Source organism: Amphiprion ocellaris, chromosome 17 (genome assembly GCF_022539595.1).
Source record: "Amphiprion ocellaris isolate individual 3 ecotype Okinawa chromosome 17, ASM2253959v1, whole genome shotgun sequence".
Lineage (NCBI taxonomy): Eukaryota > Metazoa > Chordata > Actinopteri > Pomacentridae > Amphiprion > Amphiprion ocellaris.
In genome coordinates, this window is record NC_072782.1 from 24,001,418 (window position 1) to 24,016,106 (window position 14,689).

Below are 14,689 nucleotides of genomic sequence, written 5' to 3' on the forward strand. Positions count from 1 at the left end.
AGAAACAGATTGAAAACCAACGCCTTGCAGTCTGCATTTCCCCAATAAGATTTGCAGTAAATATTTGAGTTTGAATGACATTTTAATACTTGTTCTTTACTTGCTCCCATAACCGTTTAACACTGTCAGGTTGCAGCTGCAAGAAAAAGACTAAAACAGTCTGACACGCCATGAGAATGAGACTGAAAGTGAGATTGCTGAATTTATCCAGCACATGAAAATAGTTCTTGGAAAAATAAGTAGCCTTCTATGCCATATGAGAAGTTGGTCTTCTTACAGTTTTTGTATAATTTATTTACTTGGTCACAAGACTGTTTGATGCCACCAGGGTTTCTACTGAAAGAATAAGACTGTCTTACACATCAGAATAATACATTACATATATAATACATACAAGCTGTACATTCATTTAACAGAATATATATTTCTTTGCGTAGCACTTAAGTGAGTGTTGCCTCACTTTCAGATTTTCCAATTCATGTGAACATAGTGGGGCTGCACAGTGGCTTGGTGGTTATCACTGTCGCCTTGCAGCTAGAAGATCCCTGGGTCTTTCTGCATGGAGTTTGCATGTTCTCCGTGTGCCCCGTGGGTTTTCTCCAAGTACTCCAGCTTCCTCCCACAGTTCAAAAACATGCTGAGGTTAATTGGTGATTCTAAATTGTCCATAGGTGTGAATGTGAGTGTGCTTGGTTGTCTCTCTGTGTAGCCCTGTGATAGACTGTAGACCTGACCAAGGTGTCCCCTGTCTTCCCCCGAAGTGAGCTTTTTGGGTGATATACATAAGAATGGATCAGAGCTTCGATGGGGTTCAGTTGGAGTCCTTTTGTTTTGTTCCCAAATCCCATTTAACAACTAACATATAACGTATACACCGATCAGCCACAGCATTATGACCACAGGTGATTATGACAGGTAAAGTGAATGACATCGACCATCTTCGGCTAGGAAACCTTGAGTCATGACATTAATGTGGATGCTTGACACGTACCACCCACCTTAACATTGCAGGTCAAACAGACCCTCAACTCCCCACCCCCCATTGGCAACAGCAGTCCTTCATGCCCGGTTCCACCCTCAGCAGGACAATGCACTCCGACACACCGCAAAAACTGCTCAGGAGTGGCCTGGGGAACACAACAGAGCTAAGGTGTTCACCTGGGTTCCACATTCCCCCGATCCAAATTTTACTGAGCATCTGTGGGATGTGCCAGAATAAACCTGATCTATGTAGGTCCCACCCTGCAACCCACAGGACCCACAGAATTCACTGCCACCATCCTGGTGCCACAGGACATCCCCAGAGGTCCTGTGTCCATGAACCACTGGATCAGAGGAGTTTTAGCAGCATAAAGGGAACCAACACAATCTTAGGCAGGTGGTCATAATGTTTTGCCTGATCAGTGTATATATATTTTTATAATATCAAAATGTAATAGTAATTTACGAAATTAGAAATGTTTCACATCATAATGAAAATAATTTAGCATGGTGAAGGTTACATGCTGCTGAAAATGTTTGCCTTTTTCAAGATAAAGATTTACTCCCTCTTATAGCAACACACATCATCAGTATACAACAGTAACTAACCACTACATTCTCTTCTGTTCTTCTTCACAAGGTAACATCAAAGTCTGGCTGTCTGCCATGTGCTGGTCCTGCTCTATTGGAATCATATGATATGTGCTACAGTCTTACAAATGTTGACATCACCTTTGTAGTGACAGCCTACCACACCTGCAAAGAAAATAACGCAGCACAACTGATTCAAGTCTTAGAAAATGCACTGTTGGACATGAGGGCTCTGCTGGCCCAAAGTCCAAGAACCAACTGAAGCAAATACATATTAAAGCAAAACATTGAGAAAAATGCATTGTTTTATTCCATTTCTTGCTGATTCTGCATTAGCATTTTTAATTTATGTGACTGAAGAATATTTGTTGTCTCAACCACTGTTCCCTCTAAACTGCGCGTGTGCGCAATTGCGCACTGCTGACAGTCTCCGCGCACAGAAAATCTGCACTGCGCACAAAAAAAAAATCCAACCTAAATTGTAAATAAAATAAACACGTAACAATTCACTCTGTGCTATTTTTCAGTGTGAGTCAGTGAGTGACCGGTGACTGGCTGCTGCAGCCAATGATGCGATTCACATACGTATTTACCATAGACTGTATATAATGGTATTTACGCAGCTAATCAACGTCAGGCGTCCTTATGTACAGCCACCGTTGTTCTCATAGATATGAATGAGTAGATAGGACACGCCCCTTTGAGCTGCGTGCTACAGCGAGGCTAAGCTAGTGGGGGAGAAGTTTCAGTGCATTCCGTTGATGTAGACGGCGTGAAAACGGAAACAAGAAGTATGCCGTCTCACTGTACTGCATACAGTTACACACTACGTCGTACGATTGAGACAAGGAAACTTGGAATGACTTTTCATAGGTAAGAATAGTTTTTGGCTCTTTTTTCATTATGAAATCTTGTTGAGAGCTTCCAGTCTATGAGAGCTAACTAGTTAGCCACTAGCAAAATGGTAAGGCGAGCTAGCAGCTTGACAACCAAATACCAGACGATTAATAGTAGCTGTAGTATAGTTGTACAAGCAGTAGTAGTAATACTAAAAGTACAAGCAGCAGTAGTAGTATAAACAACTGTTAGAGTCGTAGAAGTAGTATCAGCATTTGTAATAATATTACAAGTTGTAGTAGCAGTGCCAGTATCAGCAGCAGTAGTGAGTGCAATACCACTACTACTAGTAGTAGTCACATTGCTATTACTACCACCAATACTACCAATAGTAGTTATAAAGCCTAACTCATGTATATCCAGATTACCATCTATGTTCTTCCTCCAAACCCATTTTATGATTGGGATTACAGGCAGTTCTTTACGACTGCTCTCAAATAATTGAAATGTTACTAAACAAGGTTATACTTATCAAATTAAATAGCTCTGGTCTCCAGTATATTGGCGAATTCGGTTCTTTGTACTTAATTTATTAGCATGATTTCTTTTTAATATGTTGTGTACAGACTTAATTACTTCTCTGTCTACTTTTCTTACTACATGTAGGTTTCCCAGAGACTATGGGTTGAGGAGGAATTGGAAGTTTGTCGGCTTAGACCTGGTGTCATTCCATCAGTGTTTAACTTCCCGGCTCATCTTGGAAGAGTACGTGCCAGAAAGACCACGACCAAGCAGCCTTGAGATCTTAGGCAGCGTCTCCCTCAGGTGGGTGTCAACGGTGTTCACGGTCAGGTCTGTGGTAATCCTGTCAAAAAACAAAACAGAAAAAAAATCTAGATTATAAATCAACATGTAACCAAAGCACTCTGTGTATAACGCCATAGTATAGGATGTAGTTCAGAAAATGTCAAAGTATAGTATACTTTACTCAAGAATAACATAGTATGGCCTGTAGTTCATAGTACAGCATGTTGGCAAGAAAAAAAAAAACAAAACATAGATTATTATGTGGTTCAAAAAGCACAAAATGATAGGATGTTGCCTAAAATTGTCATGTATGATATGTGGTTCAAAAAATGTCATAGTGCAGTATATTGTCAAAATAGTGTGTTATTCAAGAAAACATCAGAGTATAATATGTCATCTAAAAAATGCCATAGAATAATAATTTCATTGCACAAGTAAAAGTATAGTAACTTTTAAAACTGTTCAAATTCTTATATGTTGCTAAAAAAAACCAACAAAAAAAACAAAAACAAAAAAAAAAGGTCACAGTAATATGTCAATTAAAAAAGCCTATAGTATAGCGTGTCGCCCAACAAACATCATAGTATAGCATGTCGCTCTAAAAACGTCACAGTATAGCCTTTAGTCCACAGCTGTCAGTAGGTGAGGAGCAACACAAAAACAGTCCAAACGCTGGTTTCCAGAGGGTTAGACAAGAATTTATTTGAAAGAGTAAGTTTAAAACAACACAACATGTGAGGGGGTTAAAAACAAATGGGTATTAGTAAAATAAAAATAAATAAACGGAACTAAAAGTGAACTTCACGTTGACATTGATGGGCATTCCAACCAGGAACAAAGTAAAACATAATCAATACGAAAAAAAACTCTTTATGTTCACCTCTTAAAACCCAAAAACACACCGCAGTAGCAGCCTAAACTAAAACTACCAATGGGTTCCCTGTTTTCCTTTCTGAACAATTCAAAGGTCCCTCTCTGTCTCCCCACACATCCACCAACCACTGGAACACATCTCCAAAGTTCTGCAGGGCCAGCTCAGCTTCCCCTCAGAAGAAGTGCTGCCACCTGCCAGATGAAGGAGCCTTTTGAGAGGCAGCTGGCATCGTGATTGGACTGTACTTTGGTCTGTTCCAATCCAGCTTCAGCTCCAGAGACGGCAGGCGGGACGAGTCAACGGAGGCCGGGTGGACGAAGGCATGCAGCTGAGTACAATCCAGAAAACAACAGAGGAGGAGTGAAGCGGCCCAGAGCCAGAACAAGCAGAGTAGCATCGTATGTCTCTTAGATAACATCATAGTATAGCCTTTGGTATGAAAAACACCATCATATACATCGTATAGTGTACAAATAACAAGTCAAAGGAAAGAGACATACATTGTAGAATTGTAGTAATTGTGGGCTGACTGATTTACTGATTATCAGTATTTTATTTTTTACTAATTTATGGTAATAAATACGTTTAAAATGGTGCTACTTTGGCTCTGAACCTTTATCTACCTGTGGTCGCTCTGTCTTCTGGAGTGATTTGATTGGTTATACGTCACGAATAAAACTCCTTTAACTTAACATCTGTAAACAAAACAAAAACGTATCAACAAAGTTTTCTGTAAGAGTTTGTGTTCTTCTAAGTTTAACTCCAAGATTTTAAATACTTTCATTTACTGCAAATGAATATCTACTCCAAATGTCTCACTAAATCATTATCAGCCTTAAAAACCCACAAAACACCCCTCTATACTCGACCACACTTAGTACAGTCTGGTTCCCCCTTCTATAAATCTGCTTGGAATCTTCCACTTCCTGTTTGTCAAAGTGGCCTTCTACCTGGACAGGTTTTGTTGGAGCTCATGCAACAAACATTTCGGATAACTGCACTTTAATATGGATGGATGACACTGAATTAGAGTCTGTTTTAATGAGACTGAGTTAAGATGTGTAGCTCTGTCATTAAATAGGAAATTATTTCTCAGAATTCACAGAGAAAAGTCTGAAATGTTTGCTAGGTTAGCGTCCCACATGTTCTTTGGGTCAGCTAAAGCTAACTCTCTCCAACTTCTGGATCTCTTGAGTTGCTTGTTGTTAAAATATCTTGCTAGAGGTGCTGAAGCTCAGAAAGTCTGAGATGTTTGTTCAAAATAAGCTCATTCTCAAGTCTTCTCTGAACTGTCCTCTTTTGTTTTAACTTTCCCTAAACTTAGGAGTTAATGAAAGAGCAGCACATCCAGACTCAGTCTCATTTGTGTAGAGATTAAACTTCAGTGTCATTCATTGATGTTAAAGTGCAGTTTTTCAAATGTTTGTTGCACATGCTCCTGACCAAACCAGTCCAGGTGGAAGACGATGTGAAGAGAAAGCTCCAGAGGATGAATATCACACATTTACATTGGAAATAAATGTCCTTTAATGAGACATTGTCATGCAAAAGTTGGATTTCCCTTTAATGATGTTCAAATCTTTGAATGTTTTGCTGATGTTGGTTTCTAAATGTTTTCTGACACTCGGCCCCAAAGATTAAAACCTTCTACGGCTCACGGCTAATGGACAAAGAAAATGTGTTTTCCAACATATATGGCTGAATTACTCCATTACAAGATACATACAATTTTAATTCAATTTTATTTATATAATGCCAATTACAGGTCAAATTGTCTCAAGATGCTTTATTTTTATATTTTTTTCGTCATATTTAAAATATGACAAAGTAAGAAATTTAAACCTCTTGACTAATCCAATTTATTTAGTTTTTAAGAGACTAAATGACAATTAAAACTTTCTCCACTAAAACTAATAAACATGAGGTCAAATAGAAGGAAGAGTTTTAAACACTGCAGTGCTACGACGACAAGAATAAAGTTTCTCAACAAAAACTAAATCTGCTGGTGGATTCCATGAAAGTCCTAATTAAGGATAATAAAGTGTGATACTAAAGGTTTGTGGTGCTAAAAATGTCAAAGTAAAGATATCAAGTTGAACATCTGGATGGAGGTTGATAAAAGTTGACCTCCCTTCATTTCTCTGGAGCAACTCCATGGATTTTATGGATGGTGGTTAAAGACCTGCTCTTCTTGTGGTCTTCCTTCTAGTTGCTGTAAAAAGTCAGTCCATCCTGGCCGACATCAACACCTCTTCATGACAACTTGTTCTGCCTCCGACCTCGTGGAAACTCCAGAAACTCGGGAAAACCTGTGGAGACTCGAAGAACTCGTGGAGACTCGAAGAACTCGTCGGGTGGGGGAAGGTGTGGTGGGGAGGTGGGGGAGTAGAGGGGTGAGGCCGCCACCCACCTCCCCGCCTACTCTCCGCCCTGACTCCACCCAGGCTCCGCCTCAGCTCCACCCATGTGGTCACTTGGAAACTACGATGCCAAAGGGACGACGAATTTATTTCTTTTTATCTGATCTGTAGCTCAGTGAGTTAAGGATTTGCCTATGGAGCTGCAGGTCGCTGGTTCAAGACCAGACACTTCTTAAATTTTCTCAAAATCCTGACAAAGACAAACAAAGAAAAAGGCCGGTGGCGGGTCTTGAACCTGCGACCTTCCACTTGGTAGTCCTCTTCTTATCCCCCTGAGCTACTCGCTCAGATACTAAAACTTCTTTTTTTTGCGCATTTATCATCTATTTTTTGTCATTTTCGAGTTTTTTTTTAACTCGAGTCTCGTCTCGACCGTTTTTCTCAGGAGGTTGGACTTCAGCCTTTGTGCTGGAGGGTGGAACCCTCAGTTCCAAGACTTTCCAAAGCCTCCAGACCTCCCGAGTCCTCAGGACCTGAGCTTTCAGACAGTCTGAGGGCTGAAATTTTCTAAGTCCCACAGTAGTTCTCTGTTAGTTTGAACCTTCAGACAGTCTGAGGACTGAATTCTTAAAAGTTCTTGAGTAGTTCTCTGTTAGTTTGAACCTTCAGACAGTCTGAGGACTGAAATCTTAAAAGTTTCTCAGTACTTCTCTGTTAGTTTGAACTTTCTGGTTAACAGAAGCCTTAAAACTTGTGACCATGAGTCTTGATTTCACATTTAGACCATCCATCTGAGTTCTTCTCAGACCTTCACCTGTGGGTTTTTTAGAAATCCTGAACAAACTTTGATTCTCTTCACTGAACAGTAAAGTTTGTGGAGATCAGAAGGTAACGTTAGTTTGATCAATGCCTTCAACTACTAGTAGACTTTATCTGGAAATCAGTTTTCTGAAATGAGTTCTTAGTAAATCTGTCCACAATCAAACCAAGAACATAGAAAGAGGAAATGTTTGAAGAAACAACTTGATGTTTTCATTTCAGACTAGAAAACACTATCTGTTTTTGCTCTTTTTGATCCTTTTATTGTCTCTTCTGTTTAATTTGATCTTCTAAAGTTTAACTGGTGTCTTTTCAAAGGTTTTGTCTTTAGTTTGATTCTTCTTAAATGTTTAGTTTTGCTCTTTTCTTACCTTGTATTCTGTTCTAATGTCTGATCTGATTTCGAAATGTTTTGTCTTTTTAATGTTTAATTGTTGTATTTTCAAATGTTTTATCGGCTTGTTTGAAAAATTTCCTTTTCTTTCCCAATGTTTAATTTTTCGATTAAATCTTTAAGGTTTTTCTTTTTAAATGTTTTACCACCTTTTAATGTTTAATTTTCTTTTTTAATGCTTCATTGTATTTTCTGTTTAATTCCTATTTAAAGTTTTATTGTCTTTAAGATTTAATTTTCTAATTAAACATTTAATTTTTTAATTAAATGTTTTGACTTTTAAAGGTTTAATAATCTAATTAAATGTTTTGTATTTTTCTAAATGTGTAATATTCTTCTTGTTTAATTGTATTTTTGAAATGTTTAATTATCAAAAATATTTCATCTTTAATGTTTAATATTTTTGTTTAAAAATTTTTGTTTAATTTCATAATTACATGCTTTGTATCTTCCGTTTAATTATCTAATTAAATATTTTGTCTAATATAATTTAATTGTATTTAATGTTTAATTTTCTTTTTAAAAGTTTTATTAAATTAAATGTTTTTTTCCTTTGATTTAATTGCTTTTTTACTGTAGCTTATTTCTATAATCTTTTTTTTCTGTCAAGATTTTAACCCCAACCTTAAAAATGAAACAAACCCTTAAATCACAATTAAAATACTTCTGTTGTCACAATCATGAGTTAGTCAATTATTCAGTTTATCAATTCAACTTTATTTGTTTAGCACCTTTTACACAGACGACAAAACTAAACAAGCAAAGAGAAAAAACTATGCTAAAACTATGATTAAAACTCAAAAACAAAAAAAGATTTAACATGGTAATAAAATATGTGTCCAGGGGATGGAGGGAGTTTATTGAAGTCTTCTTGGGCTCACATGGGAAATCATTTAAAATATAAACTTGATATTCAGTCTAAGGAAACTGCAGAGAGACAGAAGAAGCAACAATATCTCCTGTTTTCTCCTTTAATGAGTCGACTTCTTGTGCTTTCAGACCAAAGAACTACAGATTCTTCACAACCTGCTCAAACTCTTGGTACAGGACCTCACCACACGGGTCAAGAAGGTTTCCATCTCATTTCTACTCTGAAGATCACCTTCTCCTGCTCAAACTGCTGACAAATGTCTCTGCTGCTCTAAAGTCTGGTCTCCAGAACTTCCTAAAAACTCTCAAAGTCTCTTCTGTTGCAGGTTGCTTTGGAGAACTGTTCCAGAAAACCTCACTAAAGCACATGGAGGAGCCTCAAGATAGTCATCCAAATGAAACCGTACAAAAACCAAACTAGCACAACCCAAACGCTAAAGTCTCCTGCAGCCTACCAGAGAACCTCTGAGAACAGAGAATCAGGACAGGAACTCTTACCTTCTGGACAACCAACGTTGTTTCACAAACAAGAATACAGAATGTGTCTGACCAAAAACCTCTGAAGACTCACTACAGCCAAGATAAAGACACAACTCAGCTGCACCAAATCCACTAATTACTGCACACATTAGCACCATGTGCTAACTGTGGCTAAAGAACCACATTTACCAAGACAGCTATCCAGTACAAAGCCCTAAAACACACCAAGAAACACATTAAAGACGATTTTACTGCTGGAAGCTGCAAGCCAACGCCTAAAGAACAAACTAAAGCAATGGAGCCTAACCCTGTTCAGTGGTGAAGAGAAGCAGAGGAAATGTTTGTCTGCAGCTAAATAAAGCAGGAAGACACTGAGCTGCTCAGGTGTTCCTGATAACACCAAGCAGCCACCTGGACAGCCAATAGGAACACAGCTTACTGGAAGTCCAGAGGGCTGGGTTAGTGAAGGAAATTTAGTTTAAAGTTGAAGCAGAAAGTTAACAAAGAAAGTTGAAAACCACCTTCTGATACCTGAAATCTCTGAGTTTTCACACAAAGAACACCTGAACATGTCAAACTGGTTCCATAGTAGAACCATCATTGTAAAAACGTCATAGTATGGTGTGTTGCTCAAAAAACATTAGGACCCGGCTGTCAGGGGACAAACATGTAAGAAACATGAGAACAGAGAGAACCCAACCAGTAGGTCACAGTTTATCATCATCTAATCATCTCCTGAAGTCCATATGGTGAGAGACATCAGTATCTGGTTGTTCATTTACCAGAGGATGCTTATAATCATGCTGATGTGGTGTGTACTCTACAATATTTTAGTGACTCAATAAATGCCTAAGTTGTTTTTTTAAAATGCTTTTTAGTTTTTAATAAACATTTAACAGCCTATATGTAATCAATAAATGGCCTTTGCCTATCTTAAGAAAAATTCACTCAGAACTCTGATATGTTAACAGTACTAAATAAATCAATAAATACATGCATACACACATAAATAAGTTAATACATTAACTGTGTTAAGATAAGATTTAGATTTTAAAAAAGTTGTTTATGTTTTTGCAGAATCCAGTATTGCTCACTGGTTGGTCATTACATTTTATTAGTTTGATTTCACTGTTTAAAATGATGCCACCTCTTTTCAGACAGAACTTGTGATAATAAAACAATACAAAATTTTTAGTTCCGTGTTAATAAAGCACTTAAAGCTTTAAGTATGGCTAAATGCTTTTTTCAAAATTAAATATATCACTCCTTAGGTGGTAGTGGCCCCAAGTTCAGTAAAGTTGGAAAGATATTCACAGATTCGGACTTCCAGCATCAATAACTCATTAGATATAGGTTGTCAAAACATAAACGGTGCCTCTTTCCCATTGTTGCAAGGCAGACAATGTGCTACAAGCCCAGTTTTATCAAAAGTAGCTGTCTTTCAAGCTACAGGAATAACATTGGTGTCTATGGAGTGAACAGGGTCCGTCTGCAATTTGCAAAACCACTGCAACAGTAAAGAGAGACAAATATTCAATAACTTCACTCTTATACATTGTAGTGTCACTAAAATCACTGCAGCCTTCAACTGGCTCCTGTTGACAAAGTGTTTTAACAGAAATGTAAATGCTGTAATTTGATTCTTTTAATGAACCATGTAACTTGAATGGATGTGATGCTGGTGTGACCACAGTGCACACGTCTGATGTTGCTCACAGTGGTCCAAGGGACGCTCAGGGAGTTTGTGTGTTTGCTCACACTCATGAAAAATTACAGGGAACATTGCTAACAACACATTTAAAGGTTGTGTATTGAAGGCTGTACTCAGGACAGTCCATGTGAAGGAGACTCACATTAGTTCTGGAGCATCCCAGGTTCAGAGCCACTTTCAAAACTCTAATGTGTTATTCTCATGATAAATAATCGGAAAGAAAATATTTATACTATAAATTCTAAAAATCACAGAAATACTACTGTACAGGACAAAAATGTTTCAGTACTGCTGCACATTAACACCTTCCTATGAAGTTCTTGAGGCAAACCCCAAGAAGAGTTTGCTTTTAATCTGCTGAGCACATTTCTGCTCCGAAGATATTTAACTCTTTCCTCTAGCACCACACTCATGACAAAGTTTAGCACCACCTCTCTAATTGCACATTGACATGTATAAGATAGACTGTAACTACAAGTTGAAGGATGAAAAAATACTTCATGAAAAACATCTTACCATAAAGTGTCAACAATAATAATTAAATGCATACCTAAGGTTATTAGCGGCCCTAGTGCTATACTACACATTGTGTAGTACAATTAATTTCACTGTGCCAAGGCTGTTTCACTAGTCACACTACAGAGATCTTTTAAACTCTTTATTAATCTTCTGACTTCAGTGCTATTTCCACATACTCTGAACTACAAATATCATTCAAACAACAAGACTTTGAGCTCTTTAAAGATATTTTTGCTTGTATTCAACTTGTAATTACTTTTATACTTCTTACTTTAATTACTTTTTTAAATTACATTTTTATAACTGGAGTGAATTGATGGAATGTTTAAATCCTCTTTGACTTTCAACTAATTCTGCATAGTTTCAGCTACAGCTATTAAACTTGTATTCAGCTACTTGAATTCTTTTACGGTTTTTGAATAATTACAGGTTTCGGCAAGGCAAGTTTATTTGTATAGCACCCTACATGTCCAAGACAATTCAACATGCTTTACATAAAAGAATAGGAGCATTACAGTGAGGTGCAGATAGTTAAACGATATTGTGCAGATTTCATGCATAGGTGCATGAGAAAAGAAATGTTTTCAACCTGGATTTAAAAGTGTGGCAGTTTGTTTCACTTGTTTGCAGCGTAACAGCTAAATGCTGCTTCTCCATGTTTAGTCCGGACTCTGGCCTGGACTATCTGACTGGAATCCTTGGATGTAAGAGCCCTGCTAGGTGTGTAATCTCTGAACATATCTCAGATGTATTCTGAGCCAAAACCGTTCTGGGATTTGTAAACGATCACTAAGGTTTTTAAAATCTATTCTGTGACTGACTGGAAGCCAGTGTAGAGATTTTAGAAGTGGTGTGATGTGTTCAGATCTCTTAGTCCTGGTTAAAACTCCAGCAGCAGCATTCTGGATGAGCTGAAGCTGTTTAATGCTCTTTTTGGGATGTTTTATGCCTCATTGTCAAGCTTGTTGCTGAGTATCATTTTGGGTGTGTTCAGCTGGTCTAATTTTATTTTTTTCCTCCCTTCAACTCTTGTCACTCCTACAACTTTTGGTCCTCAAACTCAATTTATACATCAAAACGTAGGCAAATTTGTACTTGTTATGCTTCTGCCTCCCATTCTACTTCTGGAAACTCTGGGAACCCCAAGTAAACATGCAGTCTGAGAGCAAAGTGTGCTGTTTAGATGGTGTTGTAGCATTTTGAGATTGAACAAACATTAAAGCTAGGAAAATAGGATTATTAAATCAGATTGAAGTACAAACAATGAAAAACATGACTTATAAACTGAATTCATGTATACACTGAACAATCCTGTGTAAACTGCAACCCGATGGAAACCCATATGAGATGACAGAGCCGGAAGTACAAGCCCTTTCTCTCCCATGGATATTTGTGGAAAGAGAGAAGGGAGAGGTTTTTCAGAAAGCGAGGTGGTACAGCTTTGATACAATTACATCATACACACCCTGAATAAATTCAAACATAATGATGATAGAAATATCCCGATTAGTTTTTTTTAAGATGGACGGGTTGTGGTTTTCCAGATCAGAAGAGGAATGTTTGGAAGCAGCTTGGATAAGAACATAAGACGATGTAACACTTTATCAGTTAAAATCTGGAGATTTTGCTCATGTTTGTTCTTACAGCCTCTGGATTGAATAAACATTATTTGCATCAGACTCTGACGAATGGTTGAAGACTCCTTCTTGAAAATGTTGATAAAGCTGCTTGATCATCGCTATCCTTTAGCAGCCAGGCTGAATCACAACAATAATATGGTTCAACAAGATCTTTAAGATGAGATGGAGCCTGGTCATTAGGAGTTTTGTATGTAGGGAGAGAGATTTTAAATTCTGTCCTGGATTTTTATTGGAATCCAATGAAAATAATCAAATATAGGACAAGTATGATCTTTCCTATTGCTTCCTATCAGATCTCTGGCAGCATTCTGAAACAACCTCAGGTTTTTAAAAGTGATTGACACATCCTGACAGTAAGGATTTACAATAGTGCAGTCTAGAAGTGAGGCTGTCACTTTGAATGACAATGGGACAGTCTTGAACCCCAGTGACTTTAACATCTCCCATCCATCCGCTCAACGGAGTCTTCAAGAGATAGAACCCTCACAAAGCAGTTGGCCGGATTTAGTCTTTTCAAGAACTTCAAGTGTGTTCACAGCAAATCCAGCTGTTCTAAATCCTACTACATACAACATCATCCACTGCTGCATTTTTCTGCAACACAGAAAAGGCCGTTACTCGTCTTTGTATTGCTAACAAGGAGAAATATGGCAGGTGTGGTCATGATCTTTTGCCATTGCACTTGTAGGCAATTCTGCTTCTCTAAAAAGTTGGTCCAGTCAATTTTATTGAACAGTCACCTACGTTAATAGCTAGCATTCCGTTAGGAGCAGAACTTGTCAACAGCACCATATGCAACGATATAGGAATGTACATTCTGCATCATTATTTAAAAAGATGTCAGAGTTTTAACCTTATAACCTTTCTGGTGGGTGGTGGGGACATCTGATTGTGACTGTATAGATGTTCTCGATTTGGACAGAAAATATGTAGTAGGAGTAACATTTTCCAAAGTATTAATACCTCCTTAAAATTATTTCACTATATATTACACTAATGAGCTAAATTTATCTTTATCTGAGGCTGTGGGCTGCAGATTAATTCACAAATCGGCCTGTCCTGCTAACATTACAATTTGAACACGTTTTACTTTACTTTTACTGACTAAAATAAGTCATAATTTGGCATAATAATGTATTGGCTATGAAGACATTAGGGGTGGGGAGCATCTGCATTACGCAAAGACAGACAAACTTTGGACATTGCAAACAGCCAATATGATGAGGCAAAGAGGAGACCGTCAAATAATTGTATCTAATTATTATGTGTATACCAAATAACAAAATCTGGAAAACTGCCAACCACATTTAAACAATACTGACTACATCACCTACCTCAGAGTCACAGAGGAGCCCATGTGGCCACCATCAAGAAGAGACAACAGGCAGCCATGATGCCACATGTGCTTTAAATACCCTCAATCACCTAAAGCTATGGTGCTGTGCTCAACACCTATCAGGAAATGTTGAATCCACCGGAGTATAAATATTTCGACTACAATCCCACCCCGTTTTTAAAATCATAGTCCTGATGATTATTTACTTAATGCCAATGATAGCAGCCATTCCCTTAGCTACAGGTACATTTGAATTCATAGCCCTAATCACCTTGATCATCGCTGGAAACCTGCCCGATGCATTCAATGACGGAAGCTGAGAAACGCTTCTTCCATTTCTCTCTGTTCTAACTTTTAATAGGCTAGTGGGACTTGTGAGAATACTTCGCTATGGAAACAAGCACTTTGTTGTGTGTCAGTACTGTGGTACTGTCAGAAAATGACTGGCCAATCAGAGCTGAATACACAAA

At 37.8% G+C, this 14,689-nt stretch overlaps 1 protein-coding gene across 9 annotated transcripts in view; it reads left to right on the top strand.

The window, feature by feature from the left end:
• LOC111577881 (carnitine O-acetyltransferase-like) overlaps positions 1-10,239 on the top strand; it is a 30,962-nt gene extending 20,723 nt beyond the window's left edge. For 4 of the 9 annotated variants that reach the window (XM_055019287.1, XM_055019283.1, XM_055019285.1 and 1 more), the window contains 3 exons: positions 1,622-2,445; positions 3,076-3,234; positions 4,184-4,389. In XM_055019287.1, the coding sequence (XP_054875262.1) occupies positions 1,622-1,834 (213 nt within the window). In that variant the 3' untranslated portion in view covers positions 1,835-2,445; positions 3,076-3,234; positions 4,184-4,389. Of the gene's footprint in view, positions 1-1,621; positions 2,994-3,075; positions 3,235-4,183; positions 4,390-6,299; positions 7,866-8,662; positions 8,735-8,859 lie in introns of those variants that run through there. The other 5 variants (XM_055019290.1, XM_055019284.1, XM_055019288.1 and 2 more) reach the window with 5 other exon arrangements.
• The last annotated feature ends 4,450 nt before the right edge of the window (positions 10,240-14,689 follow it).